The sequence below is a fragment of the Hyperolius riggenbachi genome, chromosome 4 (assembly GCF_040937935.1).
Source record: "Hyperolius riggenbachi isolate aHypRig1 chromosome 4, aHypRig1.pri, whole genome shotgun sequence".
Taxonomy (NCBI): Eukaryota; Metazoa; Chordata; class Amphibia; order Anura; family Hyperoliidae; genus Hyperolius; species Hyperolius riggenbachi.
In genome coordinates, this window is record NC_090649.1 from 262,846,749 (window position 1) to 262,870,892 (window position 24,144).

The following is a 24,144-nucleotide window of genomic DNA, read 5'->3' on the forward strand; positions in this document are numbered from 1 at the left end:
GGGACAAGAGAGCGATCGGCTCTCATAGGCAGACGCCTATGACAGCCGATCGCCGTGATTGGCTGGCTGTGGGGAGGGAGGGAAGAAATTTAAAGAAAGTGTTTTTTTTTTTATTAAAAAACACTGACAAAAATATTTATACAAAAAAATAAAAATAAACATGGGGGGAGCGATCGGACCCCACCAACAGAGAGCTCTGTTGGTGGGGAGAAAGGGGGGGGGGGGAAATCACTTGTGTGCTGTGTTGTGCGGCCCTGCAGCTTAGCCTTAAGGCTGCAGTGGCCAATTTTACTAAAAATGGCCTGGTCACTAGGGGGGTTTAGCCCTGCAGTCCTCAAGAGGTTAAAGTAAACCTGTAATGAAGTAAAAAGAGTTGAACTTACCTGGGGTTTCTACTGTCCCTCTGCAGACGCCCTGTTCCCGCACTGGGACAAAACAATCCTCCCATCCCACGCCATGGCTAAGTTACGGTTTTGCTGACTTACGAGTCGACAACCACTGTGCCTGCGTGGCCCTGGCTGAATGCATCCTTGTTCACGTGACCATTGCCAGGAGCCTTCTTAACCTCCCTGGCGGTTAATTTTTTTTTTCCTAATTGAAAAAAATCCTTTTTTTTTTTTTTTTTTTGTTTCATGTAAAGCTACCAGAGTGGTAGCTACATGAAACACCACTAGAGGGCGCATGTGGCCCTCTAGTCCGATCGTCGCCGGCATCTATAGCAAACAGGGGAACGCGTATATAACGCGTTCCCCTGTTTGGCTTCTCCTGTCGCCATGGCGACGATCGGGACGACGTCATGGACGTCAGCCGACGTCCTGACATCAGGCACACCCGATCCAGCCCATAGCGCTGCCCGGAACTCATTGATCCGGGCAGCGCAGGGCTCTGGCGGGGGCCCTCTTCAGCCGCTGCGTGCGGCGATCAAGCTGTGCGCGCGGGTAGCAAAGTGCTGGCTGCGCGCACAGCAATTTCCAGAATGAAAATCGCCCCACCAGGGGCTGAGATCTCCCCCTGCGCGGCATAGCCCGAGCTCAGCTCGGGCTTACCGCCAGGGAGGTTAAAGCCAGTTAACTTAACTGTATAATATTGGGATGCGGGAGGAAGTGCCAGAAGGAAATCCACAGACACAGGGAGAACATACAAACTCCGTAAAGATAGTACCCAGGCTGGGATTTGTACCAGGGACCCATCGTTGCAGGCTGAAAGTGCTAACCATTACGCCACCGCGCTGCCCAAAGTGCTTTAAAAGCGCTTTGAACTGTGATTTTGTGAGCATTTTTCAGGCAAATTTGCTTTAAAAGACTTTCACTTTTCAGTCAAAGAGTGCACTGCCTGTTTGTACACACACACACACACACAAAAACGCATACAAAAGTGCTTGCAAAAAAATGCTGGTAATCACAAAACAAAATTGCTCACAAAAGCTAGGGGGAGTGCGTCAGCTGGAGAATGAGGGAGGACGCCCTCTGTACAACGTTTAATCAAAAAGAGCTGGCACATCCAAGGTGAATCTTTATTGGTTCCATATAAAACAGATTATTTCACAGGCTGTGGTGAGTTTACTCTGTCCTCACATAATAAGCCTCTCTGCTGTCGGCACAGCATGGATTGTTTATTCATGTCCAGCAAGGCTAGTGCAGAGGAAGAGAGGCATTCCTGTTACCGCCTATAGCGCTGAATAGAAGAACCCGTCACCCCTGCACCGTCCTAGCACTTTGCCAGAACGGATAAGCTCATGGATTAACTTTTTTTTTTCTTTTACCACCATTATCTTTTTTTTTTTCCCATGATACATTTTGAAGGAGAACTGTAGTGAGAGGTATATGGAGGCTGCCATATTGATTTCCTTTTAACCTCCCTGGCGGTAAGCCCGAGCTGAGCTCGGGCTATGCCGCACAGGGGGAGATCTCAGCCCCTGGTGGGGCGATTTTTAATCTGTAAATTGCTGTGCGCGCAGCCAGCACTTTGCTAGCCGCGCGCACAGCTTGATCGCCGCCGCTCTGCGGCGATCGGCCGCACGCAGCGGCGAAAGAGGGCCCCCCCCGCCAGAGCCCTGCGCTGCCCGGACCAATGAGTTCCGGGCAGCGCTATGGGCTGGATCGGAGGTGTCTGACGTCAGGACGTCGGCTGACGTCCATGACGTCATCCCGATCGTCGCCATGGCGACAGGAGAAGCCAAACAGGGGAACGCGTTCCCCTGTTTGCTATAGATGCCGGCGACGATCGCACTAGAGGGACACATGCGCCCTCTAGTGGTGTTTCATGTAGCTACCACTCTGGTAGCTTTACATGAAACAAAAAAAAAAAAATTTAAAAAAAAAGTTTTTTTTGCCAATTTGGCAAAAAAAATTAACCGCCAGGGAGGTTAAGTAATACCAGTTGCCTGGCAGCCCTGCTGAACTATTTGCCTGCAGTAGTGTGAATCACACCAGAAACAAGCATGCAGCTAATATTGTCAGATCTGTCAAAAATGTCAGAAACACCTGATCTGCTGCATGCTTGTTCAGGGTCTATGGCTAATAGTATTAAAGGCAGAGGATCAGCAGGGCAGCCAGGCAACTGGTATTGCGTAAAAGGAAATAAATATGGCAGCCTCCATACACCTCTCTACAGTTCTCCTTTAATGAAAAGAAAAAGTGTCCCAGATGATTATTTCTTTTGGCATCAACTTACAAATTTGCTTTTTGTAGGCAAACGTGGACCATCACCCTCAGCTGCCTCTTGATCTTTTAGCTCTTGCTTCATCTGAGCACGTTGCTGCTCCATTCGCTCACGTTCCAGCTTTTTTTGTTTTTCCCTTTCCATTTTCTCTAAGCCTTCCCGAATCCATGCAGGTAAAGTCCTACGTTTAACAGCATCTGCAATAAACCGCAACATAAAATCATGACTATGCCTTTATCCGTAGTTAAAAAGACCCTGAGCAAAGTCATAAATTGAAAATCTCAACTTACCTGAGGCTTCCTCCATCCCCCCCCCCCCCGTTGCCCGTGAGGTCCCTCGGCGTCCTCTTGTACCCTTCTGTGGTCCTGCTGGCGGCTCCGGTGACATCAGCTGAAGTCGCGTGCGTGCACCAGACGTGTCACCATGCCGGTCGCTGCAAGCTTCCTGCGCGGTTCAGTCTTTAAAGATGTGCAGAACACTTAAGTGAGGACGCAACGGGTGTGCATATGCGCAACTTCAGCTAAAGTCGCCGGAATACAGGAGCCACCAGTGGGACCAAGAGGGTGCCAGGGTACCTCAGGGGCTGGAAAAAGCCCCAGGTAAATCCATATTTTCAATTTATGACTCTGCTCAGGGTCTGCCTTTAAAGTGGCCGTAACCTGTAAATTTTATTCAATTTGGCTTGGTGAAGGACAGTTACACCAAACACATGTAAACGTCAAAACAAAAATACAAAAACTCAGTGCTGCAAAAAACTGAACATTAATCCCACTGTTTATAGCATGAGATTCGGCGTCCTCTCGCTACATAATTGTCACAATCCCTAGTCATGTGATATTGGTGAAAGGATTAGTGGGTACCAGTTTAGTAATATCGTACAGATGGCCAATGGGAGCAAGCAAAATTTACAACTAAAGTCTGGCTGTTCCAACAGCTGGACTCAGGTTTTCTTTAATGCCAAACAAAACTAGATACTAACTGCAGAAGAGGGGAGCATCTGTATGAAGGCCAGGACCCTCTTCATTTTCACAGCCACGCTACTCTCTATATCAAAGCATGGCTGCACTATGCATGTGTCATTAGGGTTCTTGCCTGCGCAGCAGCACAGAGCAAACATGCTGTACATGAGTGGCTCCATGCGCAGTGCATCTATGCTCATACACAGAGGTAAGCAAGGCCGTAAGCAATATTCAACGTTAATGTCGCATATAGACAAGGACCCAACACAGGAATGGAGAGGCTTAGGAAGACCGGGAAAGCCTCTAAACCAGACGTTCTCCACCAGGGTTCCCTGGAAAACCCGGGGTTCCTCGGCATTTTCCCCCATCGTAGTGATAGTATAATAGAGCACATTATAACAGGGGGTACTGTAAAAAGAGGGGCTGGGGTTAGTGCTAGTGCACTGGGCCCCATGCACTTTCTGCTGTTACGTTAACCTGTAAAAGTGTAATGACAGTTGGGGTAGTAAAGGGACAGTCACAAAAACTGGCATACTCAATATGTATATGGGGTACACATAATGAACGTTCAATATGTATACCCTACTATGATAAAAAAAAAAATCAAATAAAAATATATAAGATTATATCTCAAAATATGTAGTGGAAGCACTCACAGCCTCCATTGCAGCGTTTTACTATTTAAAGCATGCAAACATCTTTGATTGCCTCAATAGGGATGGTCAATGAGATGCAAATTTCTGCAGCCTGAAAATGGTCCAATCCCAATCGAATCCCATCAAGGATCAATTGGTCCATTTTCAAGGAGCATATATTTTCATGCTCCTACAGCTCCAGAGTGCACAGGGGGGGGGGGGGGGGGGGGGGGAACACACGCTCTTCATGAGATTACATCAGACGGTCTATCTAATTGAATGTACTTTTAGGTCTAAACATTACCTCTTAAAGGGAACCAGAGAGGAATGGAGGGTGAAAGAAAGGAAAAGATTTTATACATACCTGGGGCTTCTTCCAGCCCCATAAGCCTGAATCGCTCTCACGCCGCCGTCCTCCACTTCCTGGATCCGCCGGTACTGGGCCCGTCACTTCCGGCGGACGCGGCCAATTCTCCGCATCACAGGGGCTCCTTCTATACCCGTACGCATGCGGCTGCGCAGTAGGCAGCCGCAAGCGTACATGTATTGAAGAAGCCCCTGTGATGCGGAGAATTGGCTGTGTCCGCCAGCCGACTGGCGGTAATGACGGGACCCGGTACCGGCGGATCCAGGCAGCGGAGAACGGCGGCGTGGGAGCGATCTGTGTGTATGGGGCTGGAGGAAGCCCCAGGTATGTAGAATAGCTTTACTTTTCTCCTCTCTGGTTCTCTTTAAACAAGAGGCTGTACATATCTACTTCACAGTACCACCTATCGGCATCAAATAGTGAATAATCTATTTGCATTGGGTCCCACAATAACTAAAACACCATAAAATTCCAATTAAGATAAATATACCGATTTGAAGAGGTTCTTGTTTAGGCGGTATTGGTATGGGTGAGCGTTGCCTCTCTCTAAAGGATGTTCTTTCCCTTCTATTCGGAGGTGGAGCAGGTGGGCCGGGAGGACCAGGTGGGCCTGGCTGCCAGTACGGCGGGGGGATCCCTCCTTGTGGAGGAACATATCCACCAGTGCCATGCTGAGGGAAACAACCAAGTTAGGCACACCAACATACAGAAAATGACACCAATTTAAAAATACAGAGAAATGCTTAAAATTGAATATATAAGGACAATATTTGGCAATTTTTCCTTACTTGGTAATCAAACTGATTAGATGGCCCCATGGGAAAATTTTCAGGCGGTCCTCCGAAATGATTGTTCTGATTAAACATGTGTCTATCACTAGTAAAATCTCCACTGTCCTGGCTATTACTATCCTCAGATGGCACAATATCCATGGGTCCAGGTACAGGAGGGATCCATGGCTGATCTGCAGGAGGATGATGTGGTGGTGGCTGATGGTGCATACCACCCCATTCTGTAGGTATTACACAGGAAGAAAAAAAAAAAAAAAAAAAAAAAAAAAAGAATCAGCCAAAAGGCATTAGACCATGTTCAGTATATACGTACAGACAGAAAAAAAAAATAGCATGAAGCCCTAGTTCAGGCACATATAACTGAATTTCCATCTATCAGACAGCTACGCCTCTCCCTCCTCCTCCCCCAGAAAACCTGGCCTTCAGCAGTGAGGACATCATTGCGGAGGAGGGTGGGGGTGTTCGCCATCTCCTGCATGTTGTCACGTTGCACTGCCCTGGAAAGATGAGCAGTAGGGCCCAGGAGTGGACCATTACAAACGCTGGATGAATGTTGGTACCCAATCCCTCAGGGGCTTTGCTGGGCCTAGGCTAAAGATACGTAGTTAGCCTACAGGTGCATTCCGTTGACATGATGGGGGGCACAATGTAGCGGGCAGCGGGTCGGGGGCTACTGTACACACACCGGATTATCGGCAGAAGTAGTCACCTTTTTCTTTAATCTAGCGTGTACAAACCTATAAGTAATGAGGGTACAGCGAAAACTTTAGATTTTTGCATACCAGAAACTTTTAAAATACAAAGTCGGACCAATTTTTTTTTAACCAGTTGTGGACCCGACCACTCTGGCCGCTTTAAGACCAGAGCAGTCAGTGCCCTTTCAAGAGCGATTGCTAGGATTGGCTCACAGTGATCACGGGGTCAGGAGCCAATTCTGATCGATACCCAGAAGCTCTGCGGTCAGCGTGACAGCACAGCGAGCAGGTGCAGCGAAGCTGATAGAAGCGGTAACGGTGACAGGGCAGGGATGACTGCAATCTATGCCCTGGCAGGGATAAAAGGGTGCAAACGGGGCATAGATTTCACTAATCCAGGTCCCCAAGAGATTAAATATTTCTATGAATGCATTTATATAAATGTGCCTAAACTATTCATTAATTTTGAAGTGAATTAAAAAAAAAAGTTTGATACTTGCTTCGGTAATAGGAAGCCTCTGAATTTTCAAGAGACTGGGACCCTCTATACCCATTTCCCTCAAAAGGGTTACCCAAAGGCTTCCCACTACCAAGGCAAGGATCTAAGTTGTGCGCTTTTTAGACTTCAGGATTGTTTAAAACTTAAGTATCCACATTACACAATGCATATCTTAACACCACCAATGTAGAAATCCCAGCAACATAACTAGCAAAATGCCATGCACATTATGCATACATATTAAATACAATGACTATGTTAACATACCTGGTTGCCACATTCGATTAAAATTTGGATCACCTTGAAAATTATGGTTGTTAGGTACAGGCTCCATCTGCGGAACTGGAGGTGGAAGGTCTTGTCCATTGGGAATCATACCTTGTGGCTCTACTACACCTTGTCCTGTAGCTTCACGCTGGGCAATCCATGCTTGGGCTAATGCTGCCCAATCTATCTGGCCTGAAAAGAATGAAAGCATTCATATTACATTTTGAAAGCTCGGATTTATGTGGCCTTTATTTATATACAGGTATTTATTTTTCACACAGAATTAGCATGATCCAGTGCTTAAATTAAAATAAAACTAAAGGTGCCCATACACATTGATTTTTCCAATTCGATTCATCTACTGAATCGATTTCCCAAAAGGTCAGATCAATTTTGGCAACAAAAAAAAAAAATCAATTGAAAATATTGATCGGACAGGATGGAAAATGTAAAACAATTTAAGGTGGGGCAAGAGCATTGGCAGATTGATGGCCTATAAGCTTTGCACTGCATTGAACAGTGTAACTCTGCAGTTCGATCAACTTTCAATGAATTTACAATAGATTTCCTGCTAGAATCTATTGGAAATGAATGTGCAGTGTATGGAAGGAAGAGATTCTTTGCAGAAAGGAATCCATAGTTTCGGAAATTTATAAAGGTGCCCATAAAACAGACGATGTATGGGCAGATAGACAAAGACAGATCTCTCTCTGATGGAATCTGATTGGTAAGAGTTCTGTTGCCTGCCCATACACCACAGGACAATTCCTGACCAATTTCAAGCTGAAATCTCTCGGGAATCGTCCGGGTCCACTGCCTCGCCCTGTATTGTGTGTAAATAAGCATATAGTGTAAGAGTATAAATGTACATGTAATGAATGCATTTATACATTACCTGTCCTGTGTAGCAGTGCCCATGCATATTCTGAATCCGCTGCTCTTCCATAGCAGCATACATGCTGCCAGCGTGCTATGCGCCAGCAGAGTGTATGGGGCTAAAAGAGAAGCAATGGATTCGGAAGATGGACGGGCATCGCGACACGGGACAGGTAATGTATAAATGCACACACGACATGTACTTTTACACACTGCGGGAACAGCGCCAGGGGTTTCATCCCACTTGTCGCTCATCCCCATATCGCTCGCTTTTACCGATGTGCACCCGACAGACCACAACAGCCCGTCATCTTGCTGCACGTCCAACCGATTAATGCACACTATCGCTCGAGCATGCACTTGGGGACACAGATTTTCACCCATTTCAATTTTAATAATCGAATCGGAGGTCGATCAGCCACCAAGTCACCTGATGTATGGCCAGCTTAAAAGAGAAGTATAGTGAGAGGTATATGGAGGCTGCCATATTGATTTCCTTTTAAGCAATTACAGTTGCCTGGCTATCCTGCTGATCCTCTGCCTCTAATACTTTTGCCCTAGTCTAGACCCTGAACAAGCATGCAGCAGATCAGGTGTTTTTGACATTTTTGTCAGATCTGACAAGATTAGCTGCATGCTTGTTTCTGTTGCGATTCTGCAGTCAGATAGCTCAGCAGGGCTGCCAGGTAACTGGTATTGCGTAAAAGGAAATCGATTTGGCAACCTCCATATACCTCTCACTACAGTTCTACTTTCTGTTTTTATCTTAACCTCTTGCCGACCGCGTCACGCCGATGGGCGTGGCCACAGCAGCAGCCCCAGGACCGCCTAACGCCGATTGGCGTAAAGTCCTGGGGCTCTGTTTTGCAGGCTGCGCGCTCATCTCCTGCTTGGGGGGGGGGGGGGGGGGGGCGGAACTCCACCCCGCCTTCAGTCTCTGAGTGGCTATTGCCGCTCGGGAGACGGTTAGACGGCGTAAGCGGCGTCTATTTCCATGTACAGCGCTGCGATCGGCAGCAGCGCTGCACGGCTGTCCCCCTGGGGGACAAGAGAGCGATCGGCTCTCATAGGTAGAAGCCGGCTGGGGGGGGGGGGGGTAATCCAGAGAGCTCTGTTGGTGGGGAGAAAAGGGGGGGGGGGGGGAAATCACTTGTGTACTGTGTTGTGCGGCCCTGCAGCTTAGCCTTAAAGCTGCAGTGGCCTATTTTACTAAAAATGGCCTGGTCACTAGGAGGGGTTTAGCACTGCGGTCCTCAAGAGGTTAAACCCTTTTACTCTGCTAACAGAAAATAACAGGAGAGGTCTTGGGTGTGAATGGATAGCTGCACAGCAACAGAAAAGATTCCCTCAATTTGAACGTTTCAATGCCAAAGTTTATGTTTGTATTTTACACTTGTCTTGTCAGTTATTTTAAGTTTAATTCAGTTTCAACAGAGAATAAGATTTGTTAAAGGGAAGGTTCAGGGAACTCTTGAAAAAAATAAAAATCCCTATCCACTTACCTGGGGCTTCCTCCAGCCCGTGGCAGGCAGGAGGTGCCCTCGCCGCCGCTCCAGCCCAGAGGACGTCCGATGACGTCAGCGCGCCGGCGTGGGACGCAGAAGAGCCCGGCCATGGAGCGCAGAAGAGCCCGACCTGGCAGCCGGCCTGGCCAGGTCGGGTACCGAAGACGACCGGAAGCCTCTGGAGCGGCGGCGAGGGCACCTCCTGCCTGCCACGGGCTGGAGGAAGCCCCAGGTAAGTGGATAGGGATTTTTATTTTTTTCAAGAGTTCCCTGAACCTTCCCTTTAAAGAGATTCTGAAGCTTCCCCAAATCACTGTTTTAACTTCACAATCGTGTTAGGCAAGATTGCCCTACCTGAAACGCCGCATACCCGTGGCTGCAGTCTCAATTAATCCCCCCGAAATCCCGTGAGGAAGATTAGGGGATTGCTTCCGCATGTATAGAGGCAGAACTTTGGGCAGTAACTCTGCCTCTACTCCGTCAATCTGCACGGATCTCTGCCTCTGCCCACCCCTCTCAGACTTCTTTCACTGAGAGGGGTGGGGAGAGGAGGTGATCATCGCCGATTGATTGGATTGGAGGCGGAGCTAAAGCCCCATGCTCTGCCTCCCTCGGGCAACAAAATCCACGACCAGGAAAGTGGTGGATTTTTGCCCTGTGGTTTTGGGGGGAATGAATCGAGATTTCAGCTGCGGGATGCAGTGTTTTAGAGGGGGCATTCATGCTCAACAGGATTGTGAAGTAAAAACAATGATATAGGGAAGCTTCATAGTCTCTTTAAATCTGGACTTTAATTGTTGAATTCTGTTATACTAACTAACCTGTCCCAGCAACATGCAGTGTCACTAACTGATCATAAGGAGAAAAGGGGCATGGCTACTGTGACAATCATGGGCAGTATCCAGCTTCAAGCATCTTGGAGCTCCTTTGGATTGTGCAATGTACAGGTAGAGAGCATCTTCAGCTTAGTTTACTTCTGGGCTAAGCTCAGTCATATCCTAAATAGACAGTACTTTCTTCAATACTACTTACTTGGATCTTGCTGGTGATGAAATGATTCCATCCATTGTTGCTGATTCAACGGCCACTGCTGCCAAGGCTGTCCACCTTGATCCCACATATTCAATCTTCTCTATAAACCACTCTACCTGTAACCAAAACAAAATAATGTCTATCTCACTCCTGATTAAAATGTATACAGGCGGTATACTTTCAAGACTGCAAAACAGACAAAGTGTGTCTAGAAAAAGCTTTCCGATGTGCACACACGTGTCAGAAAACATGCAAACTGATATTGCTACCTAAACCAAACCTGTGGTCATAATATAACGGAACTCATTACCCAAATGTCAGGAGACCTATAGAAGCTTCCTTCATATGTTGAAAGGACCACTATCGCGAAAAAGGTAGGCAGTTAAAATTTAACAGAACCGAGAGGTTTTGGGACAGTCCATCTCCTCATGGAGGATTCTCAGGGTTTTGTTTTCAACAGCTTTTTCTGAGCAGCAGTTTAACTGCCAAAACAATAAGATACCAGCCAGCCTCCCTACTCACTTGCACACTATTAGTCAGTTATGCTGGGTACACACGTTACGTTTTTCCGCTCGATTTTCCCACCAGATTGTTTTTTTCCGCTCGATACTCTTATCTTCGCTCGTTTTTCTTATCTTTTTCCATTCACTTTTATGAGAAATCTAGCGCAGAATCGATCGGGAGTAATATTGGACATACTGTAACGTGTGTACCTACCCAGCATTAGAATTTTCAACTGCTTTTCAAGAAATGCTGTTGTAAAAATGAACCCTGAGAATCCCCCATGAGGAGATGGACTGGACCAAAACCTGTCGGTTCTGTCAGATTTTATTCAACAGCTCTCTTCCTCATCCTCTGTAAGTAGCAGGGCTGTGGAGTCGGTACAAAAATCATCTGACTCCTCAGTTTATGAAACCACCGACTGATTCAAAGTACCCAAAAATGGCTCAGACTCCTTAGTTTAATACTTAACAAGGCGATGGATTTGGTACAAAAATCATCCGACTCAGTTAATAAAACCACAGACTCCGACTCCAGGTACCCAAATTTGCTCCGACTCCAACTCCACAGCCCTGGTAAGTAGAGTTGTGCCGACCCTGTATTACCCTGTCGGTACCCACCTGGTTACTTTTCCATGCCACCCAGCTTGAAAAGATTTCTTTGGAGAACACTGGGCACTATGCCTACATATTTCTAAGTAATACCTGACCTAACACATGGCCACAGCACTATCAGTTTGCTGTTTGCAGAGGGCCCTTTTTCACTAGCAGTTGATAGTCGAACTCTTACAAGTGCTGCTTGGTAACTGCTCACTGAGCACGCAGTTCAGCCGCCAGTGGAAAAGGACCCTAAATCAAATGCTGTGCATTTTCACAACTACAAGGTAAATATAAAACACTTTGATAAATGCTGTTTTATTCACCACTCCTTTCTTTGTAGCTTGAAGCTCTTATGCTGGGCATACACGGTACATTTTGTACCGCTGAATCGAGCCGCTGGCTCGATTTGGGCACATCCCCGTGGGCGCTTATCTTCTGTTCGTTTTCTTCTATTGTTCTGCCCGCAGTATCAAGCGCGGATTCGATACGGCGGGTAATCGGGCACGTCGGATTTTATCAATCGAGCCGCTCGATTGAGCGGTACAAAAAGCTACCGAGTATGCCCAGCATTACAGAAAATAGGACCTACTTCTAAACACTGTTCCCTTTACAGAAAGCACACCACTGGAAAAGGCGACAATGTACTACAGCAAGCCATTGTGTGGCGTTTACAGAGCAGAACAATTCTGACTACTTAAGTTCCAATCAATCTTAAGGTGGCCATACACTGGTCGATTTGCCATCAGATCGACCAACAGATAAATCCCTATCTGATCGAATCTGATCAGAGAGGGATCGTATGGCTGCCTTTACTGCAAACAGATTGTGAATCGATTTCAGCATGAAACCGATCACAATCTGTGGAGCTGCCGCTGCCCCCCGCCAGCTATACATTACCTGCTCCGACCGGCGCGAGTCCCCCTCTGTCCCCGCTGCTCCTTCTGCTGCTGGGCTCCGTGTTCTGGCTGGCTTCACTTCTTTCTGTCCGGGGAAGTTATAACAGTAGAGGGCGCTCTACTGTTTAAACTTCCTGCAGGGACAGGAAGTGAAGCCAGCCGGAACCCAGCAGATAAGGAGCAGCGGGGACAGAGGGAATACGTGCCAGCAGAGCAGGTAATGTATTGGCACTAGCGCCGGTCGTCAGGCATTCGAATGCCTCTATCGACACACTCCCGACCCGCCGGCGATCAAGCAAAATCTTTTGCACGGACCGATCGACGGGAATGATTGATTTTGGATGGAAATCGTTCGTTCTGTCAGCGTTTGCGCAACGATTTCACAGCAGATTCGATCACAGTCATCGAATCTGCTGTATATCGGCGGGAAAATCGTGAAGTGTCTGGGACCCTTTAATGAATTATGTAGAAGGGTAACCTAAGTGCATATCATTTCAACAGGTACTTTAGGTATTTCCTCATATTACATAAACGTAGTAAGACTGTACAATCATGTTGAAGGGCACCACAGGTCTGGTCACATGATGGATTAGAATTTTTTTTTTGCTGCACAACATGGAGAAATTACATGCCTAATTAGACCCTTGCTTTTGAAGTCATCATAAAAAGGACCACTAGTATACAATTTCACATAGGAATATGTACTGCTGCCGATGACAGTAAAGGTAAGGGGAAAAAGTAAATTAAAAAAACAAACCACAGTAAAGGTGGCCATACACTGGTCGATTTGCCATCAGATTCGACCAACAGATAGATCCCTCTCTGATCGAATCTGATCAGAGAGGGATCGTATGGCCACCTTTACAGCAAACAGATTGTGAACCGATTTCAGCCTGAAACCGTTCACAATCTGTTGTGGTGGTGCTGCTGCTGCTGCCCCCGCCCTCCCGCATACATTACCTGCTCCGCCGGCGCGACTCCAGTCCCCCGGTCACCGCTGCTCTGTCTGCGCTCTGGTCTCCAGGTCCGGCATGCCTCACTTCTTCTAGCCCGGCAGGAAGTTTAAACAGTAGAGGGCGCTCTACTGTTTAAACTTCCTGCCGGGCTAGAAGAAGTGAGGCATGCCGGACCTGGAGACCAGAGCGCAGACAGAGCAGCGGTGACCGGGAGACTGCAGTCGCGCCGGCGGAGCAGGTAATGTATGCGGGCTCTATTGCGTCGGTCGTCGGGCACTCGAACGCCGCTAGCGATGCGCTCTTTACCCGCGGGCGATCGACGGTTATTTTCCGCACGGCACGATCGACGGGATCGGACGAAATGGATCGAAATTCGGCGTGTAGCGTGAACGATTGGCAGCAGATTCGATCCCAGTGATCGAATCTGCTGTCGAAACGGGCGCAAATCGGGCCAGTGTATGGCCTGCTTAACAATTTAACACAACACACACACACACACACACACACACACACACACACACACACACACACACACACACACACACACACACACACACACACACACACACACACACACACACACACACACACACACACACACACACACACACACACACACACACACACACACACACACAAGACCTAAGCCAATCGCTAAAAACTCAAACCTTGTATTATACTACTATGCAGTGCACACCCTTATTTTATTTTATTATTCATTATATTATTAATTATTGGTGTAGGCTCTTAAAGTGGACCCAATTTAAAAATACAAGATTTCAGAAATAAAATCTATTTTCTAAATTATAATGATAAATAGCCTTTTTTCAGCTGCATGATGACAAATATAAAATATTTTACATTTATTGGAGGAACCCCTCCCTTCCTTTCAAATTGCCGGGATTTTTCCGGCAAACTTGTGGAGTAGATGGTGTCCGGCAATGGAGGAATTGCTAATGGCTGCCCCCAGTATAACCCTAGCTATGAAAAGAGAAGGGTCAAAAGCATGCACTGAAATGATCATAGGCTTGAAGGAGTGTTTATTTATCTTTGTATGTGTCAGAGTGGTTCAACTAAATACTTTTAATTAAAAAAAAATCTTTGGTTTTGGGTCCACTAACTCATCTTTGCATGTCTTCCATACTCAGTTTTTAAAAATCTAGTTTTATATCAATGTCCAAATCTGAAGCACCTTAAAGAGGAACTGTAACGACAAAACGGCCCCTGGGGGGTACTCACCTCGGGTGGGGGAAGCCTCAGGATCCTAATGAGGCTTCCCATGCCGTCCTGCGTCCCTCGGGGGTCTCGCTGTAGCCCTCCGTACAGCCGTGACGCAATATTTACCTTCCTGGCTCCTGCGCAGGCGCTCTGATGCCTCTCGGCGCCGAAGTAGGCGGAAATACCCGATCACCGTCGGGTCTGCTCTACTGAGCAGGCGCAAGTTTCCGGCGCCTGCGCAGTAGAGCGGACCCGACGGAGATCGGGTATTTCCGTCTATTTCCGTGCAGAAAGTCGCCACAGCGCCCCCGCTGGAGCCAGCAAAGGTAAATATTGAACTGACAGTCGGCACAGTCGCCGGCTGTTCGGAGGGCTGCGGCGAGACCCCCGTGGGGCAGAGGACGGCGTGGGAAGCCTCATTAGGATCCGGAGGCTTCCCCCACCCGAGGTGAGTACCCCCCAGGAGATCTTTTTAATGTTACAGAGTCTCTTTAATCAAAAAACTTCTGCCAAACAAGACCCTTTTGGACACCAGGGCTGTGGAGTCGGTACAAAAATCCACCGACTCCTCAGTTTAGGATTCCGACGACTCCGACTCCTCTAATTTGCATATTACAATTTTGTTGATTGAAAGTATGTAACATGAAATTAGTCTCTTAACTGCCAACGCTTAGGAATTTTAAAAGACAACTGAAGTGAGAAGGATATGGAGACTGCCATATTTATTTCCTTTAGTCATAGACTAAAACTAGTCCTTGGTAAGAATACTTGTAAAAGGTACAGACCGGAACAAAGAACATCTATCAGGCCCTAAGCAATGTAACTGTGGGTACATGTAAGAATGGTATGCAGGTACTCTGCAGGGGAATGAGGAGATTCTTCCTCTATTATACATTCTTCATGCACAATCTGAACCAGGTAGACCACACCTCTGTGTTCAATGTGCACAACATTCACATTGGATTCCCTGCAGCTCTGTGGAGAGTGCGTACTGTATATTCCTGCGTATAAGACTGCTTTTTATGCCTTGAAAATCTTCTGAAAAATTGGGGGTCGTCTTATACGCCGGGTGTCATTGATTCCGGGTGATACGCCCTATCCTGTTACCGCCTCTCGGATCTCCCTGCTGAGGGAGCGCAATCTATTCTTTCATACCGCTCTGATAAACAGGTAGACAAGGAGAGCTGACCAGACCAATGCAACAAGTCAATTGACTATATACTGTTATATACTGGGTAACACATACAGTACAGCACCAGTATCTGTTCATACACAGAACCAGCACATGATTTTTTTTTTATTTTAATTTGGTGTGCGTTGGAAGAGGGGTAGTCTTATACGGCGAGTATATCCCAAACTCTATATTTTAACTGGAAAAGTTGGGGGGTCGTCTTATAAGCCCAGTCGTCTTATACGCCGGAATATACGGTATGTAGAGTATAGTACTACTGTGTAACAAAGTAAACCTGAGACCGATGAAATTAAAGTTTTATACATACCTGGGGCTTCCTCCAGCCTCCTTCAGGCTAATCAGTCCCTCGCTGTCCTCCTCCGCCACCTGGATCTTCTGCTATGAGCCCAGGTACTTGAGCCAGTCTGGTGTAGTGCACATGCACACACTCCGCCGCCGGGAGCGTACTACACCTGCGCAGCACTATTGCGCATGTGCAGAACGCTCCTGGCTGTGGAAGCAGCATGCGGCCGGATTGCGCTGACTGGCTGAATTACCGAGACTCATAGCAGAAGATCCAGGTGGTGGAGGTGGACAGCGAGGGACTGATTAGCCTGAAGGGGGCTGGAAGAAGCCCCAGGTATGTATAAAACTTTTCTTTTCATCCTTCTCAGGTACCATTTAATTCGTAGTCACCAAAGCAAATTTTAACAATATATCAAATGATTTGAGCAAAGAGGTACATTTGCATAAATCAGAATCAACGCAGAATTATTTCCATCTCATTGACCATCTATTAGGGCCCATTCACACCTGAGCGGGAATCGCACGATTCCCGCTCACGGCAAACCGCTAGCGGTTCTGCAAGAACCGCTACACAATGTAGCGAGTGGCAGTGTTCTCACTGCTGCGGTTGCGGTTAGCGATAACCGCAACCGCGATGCATGCAGCGGTTTGCCGGCGACGATCGTGATTAGCGTGCATATTATTATTATTATTATTATTATTATTTTTTATTTATATAGCGCCAACATATTCCGCAGCGCTTTACAAAGCACAATAAGACGACAAGGGGAACATAGATACAACTAACAAATATACAGCAGAGTTCCAAGCAGCACAAATATTGTTACAAAAACAGTAAACTAGGATGGTTACAGTAAATTAGGAGGATGACCCTGCCCTTGCGAGCTTACAATCTAATGGGTAGTGGGGGACACACTAGGTAAGGGGGTGGAGGATGGATGAGGCAGTGATTCTTTGCCTCTGATTACATTGTGACAAATAAGTAAATAAAGGGCTATAGAATGTTATAAGCTTGTCTGAAAAGGTGTGTTTTAAGAGTGCGTTTGAAGATGTCCAGGTTTGGAGCATGACGTACAGGCTGTGGAAGAGAGTTCCAGATAAGGGCTGATGCTCGTGTAAAGTCCTGGATGCGAGCATGAGAGGAGGTGATCAGCTTAGAGGCCAGGAGAATTTCTTGGGAGGAGCGAAGGTTGCGGGAGGGACAATATCTTGAGATTAGTGAGGAGATGTATGGAGGAGACAACTCGTGGAGGGCTTTGTATGTTAGAGTCAGGAGTTTGAACTGGATCCTCTGGGTAATGGGTAACCAGTGGAGAGAATGGCACAGTGGGGCTGCATCAGAAGAGCGTGTGGAAAGGTGAATGAGGCGGGCCGCTGCATTTAGAAGGGATTGGAGAGGAGCTAGCCTGTTTTTTGGTAGGCCACAGAGCAGGGTGTTGCAGTAGTCTAGGCGGGAGATGATTAAGGCATGAACAAGCATTTTGGTGGCCTCTTGTGTGAGGAAGGGACGGATACGGAATATATTTTTGAGCTGGAAATAGCAGGTGGTGGTTAATGAGGCAATGTGAGGTTTAAAGGAGAGCTCTAAGTCAAGTATAACCCCCAAGCAGCGGGCCTTAGTGGTTGAGGTTATTGGGGTGTTGTCTACCGTTATGGTTGCAATTGGTGGGGGTGTAGATAGCAATGGTGGAAAAATCACAATTTCCGTTTTAGTCATGTTGAGTTTGAGGAAGCGGGAGGACATGAATGCAGAAACGGCACGTAGACAGTCGGGGACTCTGGATAGTAGTGAGGACAGGTCAGGAGCTGAGAGATAGATTTGGGTGTCATCCGCATAAAGGTGATACTGGAAGCCAAAAGAGTTAATTAGTTGTCCCAGGCCACGGGTGTAGATTGAGAAAAGAAGTGGCCCAAGAACAGAGCCTTGAGGTACACCAACAGACAGTGGGTGTGGAGAGGACTTGGTGTTAGAGAAGGAGACAGTGTAAGAGCGTCCAGAGAGATAAGAGGAGATCCAGGAATGTGCTTGTCCCTTGATTCCTAAAGATGACAGTGTCTGCAGAAGCAGAGCATGATCAACCGTGTCAAAGGCAGAGGAAAGGTCAAGGAGTATTAGAATGGAGAACTGGCCTTTGGATTTAGCTACCAGTAGGTCATTAGCAACTTTCGTGAGGGCAGTTTCAGTGGAATGGTGTGTGCGGAATCCAGATTGAAAGGGGTCAAGTAAGGAGTTGGTAGAGAGAAAGGCAGACAATTCTGAATGGATGTGACGTTCCAGCAGTTTAGAAGCAAAGGGGAGGAGCGAGACAGGACGGTAGTTGGATAGAGAAGTTGGATCAAGAGAGAGTTTTTTGATTAGTGGTGTGATGATAGCTTGTTTGAATAAGGAAGGAAAAGTGCCAGTGGAGATAGAAAGGTTGAATAGAGTTGTTAGAGCGGGATTAAAGGAGGGGGAAAGCTGGGGGATTAGATGAGAGGGAATGGGGTCCAGGGCACAGGTAGTGAGATGCGCTTTGGAGATTAGTGAGGAAAGACACTGATCAGTTAGTGTGGTGAAAGATGTTAGAGTGGGAGACTGGTCTTGTGGAGCGGGGGGGAGGCAGTTAGTGGTGGGTGAGGGTGCAGGCGGACAGAAGGAATTTATAGGTGACGGCTGTGCTGGTAAAAATGGTTGCGCGTTAAAGCTATTACGTATTGCATCAATCTTGCTTGTAAAGTATGATGCAAAGTTGTCGGCTGACAGACATGTGGTAGGGGGAGGAGGTGGGGGACGAAGTAGGGAGTTAAAGGTGTTGAATAATTGTTTTGGGTTGTGAGACTGTGAGGAAATGAGCGAGGAGAAATAAGACTGCTTAGCAGAAGCGAGGGCATCCCTGAGCTCCTGCATAGTTTGTTTATAGTGATTGAAGTCTTCTACAGCAGTGCTTTTTCTCCAGCATCTTTCTGCCACCCTGGAGTGCCTTTTCAGCTGTTTGATTTGTTCAGTGAGCCAGGGCTGCCGGTTAGTTTGGCGGGGGCGGGTGGTGGTGAGTGGAACGGCTGAATTCATGGCAGAGGAGACTACATTAAATAAGTAACTGGATGCTGCCTCAGGGTCAGTGTAGGAAGACAGGGTACTTAGAGGTTCCAAGGCCTCAGTCAGGGAATTTACATCCAGGTTGCGGTAATTCCTGCGCGTGACTGAATGGTGTAGTGTTGGAGGAGTTAACGGTAGAGAAGAATTGATTGAGAAGGTAAGAAGGTTGTGGTCTGAGAGGGGAAGCGGAGTGTTATGAAAGCTTGAAATAGAACAGAGGCGGGTAAAGACAAGGTCAAGAGTGTGGTCGTCTTTGTGGGTGGAAGTGGAGGACCATTGGGCGAGGTCAAACGAGGAGGTGAGAGAGAGCAGTTTGGTGGCAGTAGGGCAATTAGTATCGATGGGTATATTAAAATCTCCAATGATGATAGAGGGTATATCAGTGGAGAGGAACTGGAGAAGCCATGCTGCATAGCACGCTAATCGCGAACGCTCCAAAACCGCCGCAGTGTCCAGTGATTTTTCCGCGCTAATCGCGGGAAAATCACTCCCGCAAAACGCCGGCGGTAATCGCCGGCGTTCTGCGATTTTAAGTGTGAACGGGCCCTAAGTGACACGGCTACACATCAGGCTTTATACTTACAGCATAGATGTTATTTAGTATATATGTTACGGCCAGAACCCGAAGTTTGGCCACTTCTAGTTCTGGACGGCCACTTCGGGTTCTGGCCGGCCAATGCGCGAAGTGGCCGCTGCGGCCAATGTTAGAAATGGAATGATTCCTCTGACATTAATGTATCTTCTGGCCGCAGCGCAGCGGCCAAACGTAGAACAACTTAGTTCATTTAATGCAATTCAGCCGGCGGCAATGTAACAATTCAAGCCGCCGGCTTTTTCTCTGCATCTCTCTCTCTCCTTCTCCCCCCCCCCCCCTCCCTCGCTCTCTCCTATGGGCAGCCGGGCGGGGACACGAGTGCCCCCCCGGAGTCGTTCGTCGCGGCAGGGGAATCCTGCCGTTCTTGCAGAGCGGGTGCTGGCAGAAGCGATGTCTGCAGCCTCCCGGCTCTGCTTTCCTGGTGCGACGAACGACTCCCGGGGACACGCGTGCCCCCGCCTGCTGCCCATAAGAGGAGGAGAGAGAGGCAGAGAAAAAGCCGGCGGCTTGAATTGTTACATTGCCGCCGGCTGAATTGCATTAAATGAACTAAGTTGTTCTACGTTTGGCTGCTGCGCTGCGGCCAGAAGATACATTAATGTCAGAGGAATCATTCCATTTTCAACATTGGCCGCAGCGCAGCGGCCACTTCGCGCATTGGCCGGCCAGAACCCGAAGTGGCCGGCCAGAACTAGAAGTGGCCAAACTTCGGGTTCTGGCCGTAACATATATATATAAGAGATTCCAGTGTACACATCATATACACAATCACAATCAGATGTGTATATCTGACTTTAAAAATACAGGGACTGCTTTATTGAAGCAGCACAAGTAACTAATTTTGACTAGTTTATTTCATTTTTGTGGACTAAGCACAGCTATTACTGTATGTATAAATTATTTATGATGCCTATTATCTGAGAAATAGAACATTTTATCATATTTTCTATTTTAATTACAGGTTAAATTCATTAGGAGTCGGAGTCGGTGCATTTTTTCCCGACTCCAGGCACCCAAAATTGCCCCGACTCCACAGACACAAACGGTACCAGAAATTGGCAAAAGATCATGGCTTGCACCTCGTAATATTAAAGCTCACTTCTGGGTGTGTTTCATTCAAAATTCCATCTTAATGCCATGCATTATAGCACCAAGGATCTGTATAGAGATGGTCAGTGAGATGCAAATAATTCTACATTAATGCAGAATTATGCAGCTTGAAAATTGACCTATTAAAGAGAATCTGAAGCCACATTAAAAATGGCTTTTTAGCTTATATTCAGCAGGGGCATGTTTGCTCCTACTAAAATGCCGCTATCTCGTGGGGTCTTTACCCCCAAAATCCCCCCTGCAAAATCCACGACTTTCTTGGTCGTGGATTTTGCTGCCCCTGTGCGCTTCCGTGTGAGGCAGGGCTATGAGCTGCAGCCCTGCCTCATGCACGTTTGTCAGCGGTGGATCTCCGCCTCTTTCCCACCCGTCTCAGCGAAGGACAACTGAGAGGGGCAGGGGAAAGGCGGAGATTCGCCGCTGACAGACGCGCGTGAGGCAGGGCTGAAGCTCATAGCCCTGGCTCACATGGAAGCGCTACCCGGGCACCACGGAGGGGATTTGGGGGTAAAGCCCCTCGTTATGCCGCGAGATAGCGGCGTTTTAGCAGGGGCAAACATGCCCCTGCTGAATACAAGCTAAAAAGCCATTTTTAATCTGGCTTCAGATTCTCTTTAAATCCCGTTATGGTAGAATACAATTTTCAAGTTGCATACATTTGTATATTGTGTAGGAAGGGAACGCAAAGAAGTCCTCCCTTGGGTTCCTCTGTAAGTATTACCGCCCCCTGATTTTTTTTTTTTTTGGGGGGGGGGGGGGCGGCAGGGGCGCAGTGCACTTCTGAGATTTTATGCTTGATAAAAAAAAGGGTGCTCCCCTGGGAAATACGTTGCAATAAAGTTTTTAAACACAGCCTTTGCATATCTTTTCGTCTAACACCGCTTTGCTAGCTGTTTTTATCTCCTACCACACTCATAGCCGGGGAATCTGGCTCGTATCGGCCGAGCGCAGAAAAAAAAAAAAACCTTTTACATGCCCACCACAGCGGTTTCCAAATAACCAGTACATTTGAAATCTGCGCCAGTAGACTTGGGCGCAGGATACAGCGGTATATAGCTGATCCTGCTTCTGCACAAGTCCGGGCCGATTTAATTACTATTCCCCCTCCAGGCCGACATGGATAGTCGGGGAATGAAATAATTCGGCTTCCAGCGATTGCTGGAGGCCGAATTATTATGTTTTTAAGCAACTTCGGCTCCGTCTTCTGACGGAGCCGACGTTACTCACTGAGCGCTTCAATAGGAATGATTCCTATTGAAGTCTATGGAGGCGCCGGCTGCGCCCAAATCTAGCAGTGCTGAAAAGCACTGCTCCGCAAATAACTACCGTGGAATCCTGACTGGATCACCATCCAAGACCGTGAGGATATCCGTGCAAGCCAGGTCCCCGGCATAAGAGGGACACAAGCATGACAGCTGGCAAACCTACATAGGTTTCTCCAGCCTCGACAACCAGGTGAGACCTTTCCTATAGGGCCTAGAGCCCTCACTTACTACTAGTATCAGTGTGCGCTTTTTTTCCCCCCCTTTCTGTCTCCATATCCTTTTGGCTTGGAAAGAGGAAGCATCAGAGTCATGTAAATAAGTCACCTGAAGTGGAACGCAACTCCTTGACTCTCTCTCTCATAATGGTGCTGAACTGCTGGGCACAGCATTATCTGGGTTTCCATATAAGGAAACCCGGGATTCAAACTAGTTAATACATCTCCCATCTGGAAAATGTACTCACATAGACAGACTACATCTACCAGTATGCAATGCCGCAGCATGGGATTTGCCATCTTGCCCAGGGAGATATCTCAGACGCTGCAGGTTCAGGGTCCCGGCAGTGTCACAACCACCCACTGCAACACATGCCAGGATATTTAGTCCACCTTCATACAAATTTAGCAGGTCTACATCTCCCAACGTGCATTGCGGTAGTCAGAGTTCCCCAACACTGCTGGGAGCTTCAAAATGCATTATCTTCTCCCTGGGGAAGATGGCAAATGTTATACGGACAGGGGGCCAGATGAGTCACTGTTAGAAATGTAGGCGACCAGCAGGCCCTGTACTACTTCCGGGTTGCAATGTCCCAGGGTAGTAACCTGCCCGTGTCTACACGTGTCCTTTAGTACACATGCCCTGGCCCAGCGGTAGTCGTCATTGCAATCAGGGACACGCAACGCCAGGGCATGCACCCTAAAGGACACATGCAGACGGGCAGGCGTACTACACGGCCAGACTGCACATAGAGATTCGCTGGCGAGCTGTTCGCTAGCATCTCTACTCCCTGTAGGTAAGCAATGCCAATGAACGGAACCCCACCAACAACATACTATTATGAACCTCCTTTACGAAGAAGTTCATTTACTACATATTCTTAGTTAGGTACTAGGGTCCCTTTATGTTAAAAGCTAGGTATTTCATTGCTCGCCACTAAAGGATGCTTAGTTATACCTAGTCTCATTCTTGCCTGCAGGCAGGAAAATTCATATCTGAGGAATGTGCATGGCCATTGCCAGTGTACAGGTATGTAGTTACTCAGCATACATAGGTTGTCTCGCATAAACCATGCTTCTAGCTTCACTATAAAGCCATTTAATATAAAAGATCTGATTGTGAAACTCCCTGCAATTATCTATCCAGAGAATGTGCGCGTACATGTAGTTCCCCATTCCCGTGGCTAGCTGCGCATTGTCTATGAACTCTCAGGTCAGGCGATGGAGGATCTAGCCGCTCGTGATATGATCTCAGCAATGCCGCCTCCACAGCTCCTTTGCCCCCGCTCCGCTCCCGCCACTTCCCGCCCTCCCCTCCACACACAGCGTATAGGCCGTGTGACAGCGGGAGGAGCGCGGCCTCCTCAGGCGGCTGCTGGCCAGGCAGGCCCAGCGCTGGGAAGAGCAGCGCCGCCGCATACTCACATGCACTGTCCGATAGGATAGAAGATAGTCTCTAATAACAGGCCGCTCCCACCCACGTCTCCTTGCTCTGTAGCCAGCAAGCGGCAGCGGCGATCCTCCGTGCACACCGACACTGCCTGCCAGACAATATGGCGTCCCTGGCCTAGCGAGCGGAAGTGATCAGCAATGAGCAGGGAGGAAGGGTGACTACCAGGACTGACTGACGCACTGCCCCCTAGTGGCTGCGCTATCCACAAACTGTGGCCAGATTGCTGCAGCAGCTTGTCAAAATTATTACTGTATGTTTTCATTATTATGTACATTGTGCAGCATTTTCATACTCAGAAGATTGTTGTATCATGACATCCCTCCAGCTGCTTCACCTTTTGGGTTATTTTTCTTTGCTCTTTGTCTAGAAATACCTCTGAGGGCTTATTCACAGTGGGACGTTGCAGAACTGCATTATAAACTCTTAAAACAGCTTACCACACTGCGATGCTAATCCTATGGGGCGTTCACAGTGCAATGTTCTCCCCAGGCCCTTT

At 47.7% G+C, this 24,144-nt stretch overlaps 1 protein-coding gene across 2 annotated transcripts in view; it reads right to left on the reverse strand.

Annotated features, from left to right (window-relative positions):
• The window catches only part of PNISR (PNN interacting serine and arginine rich protein), a 46,128-nt gene extending 22,358 nt beyond the window's left edge, over window positions 1-23,770 (reverse strand). For both annotated transcript variants that reach the window (XM_068231214.1, XM_068231213.1), the window contains exons 1-6: window positions 23,621-23,770; window positions 10,288-10,403; window positions 6,875-7,066; window positions 5,411-5,634; window positions 5,113-5,293; window positions 2,674-2,858 (exon numbers count right to left, since the gene is read on the reverse strand). In XM_068231214.1, the coding sequence (XP_068087315.1) occupies window positions 2,674-2,858; window positions 5,113-5,293; window positions 5,411-5,634; window positions 6,875-7,066; window positions 10,288-10,375 (870 nt within the window). In that variant the 5' untranslated portion in view covers window positions 10,376-10,403; window positions 23,621-23,770. The remainder of the gene's footprint in view (window positions 1-2,673; window positions 2,859-5,112; window positions 5,294-5,410; window positions 5,635-6,874; window positions 7,067-10,287; window positions 10,404-23,620) is intronic.
• Between the last annotated feature and the right edge of the window lie 374 nt (window positions 23,771-24,144).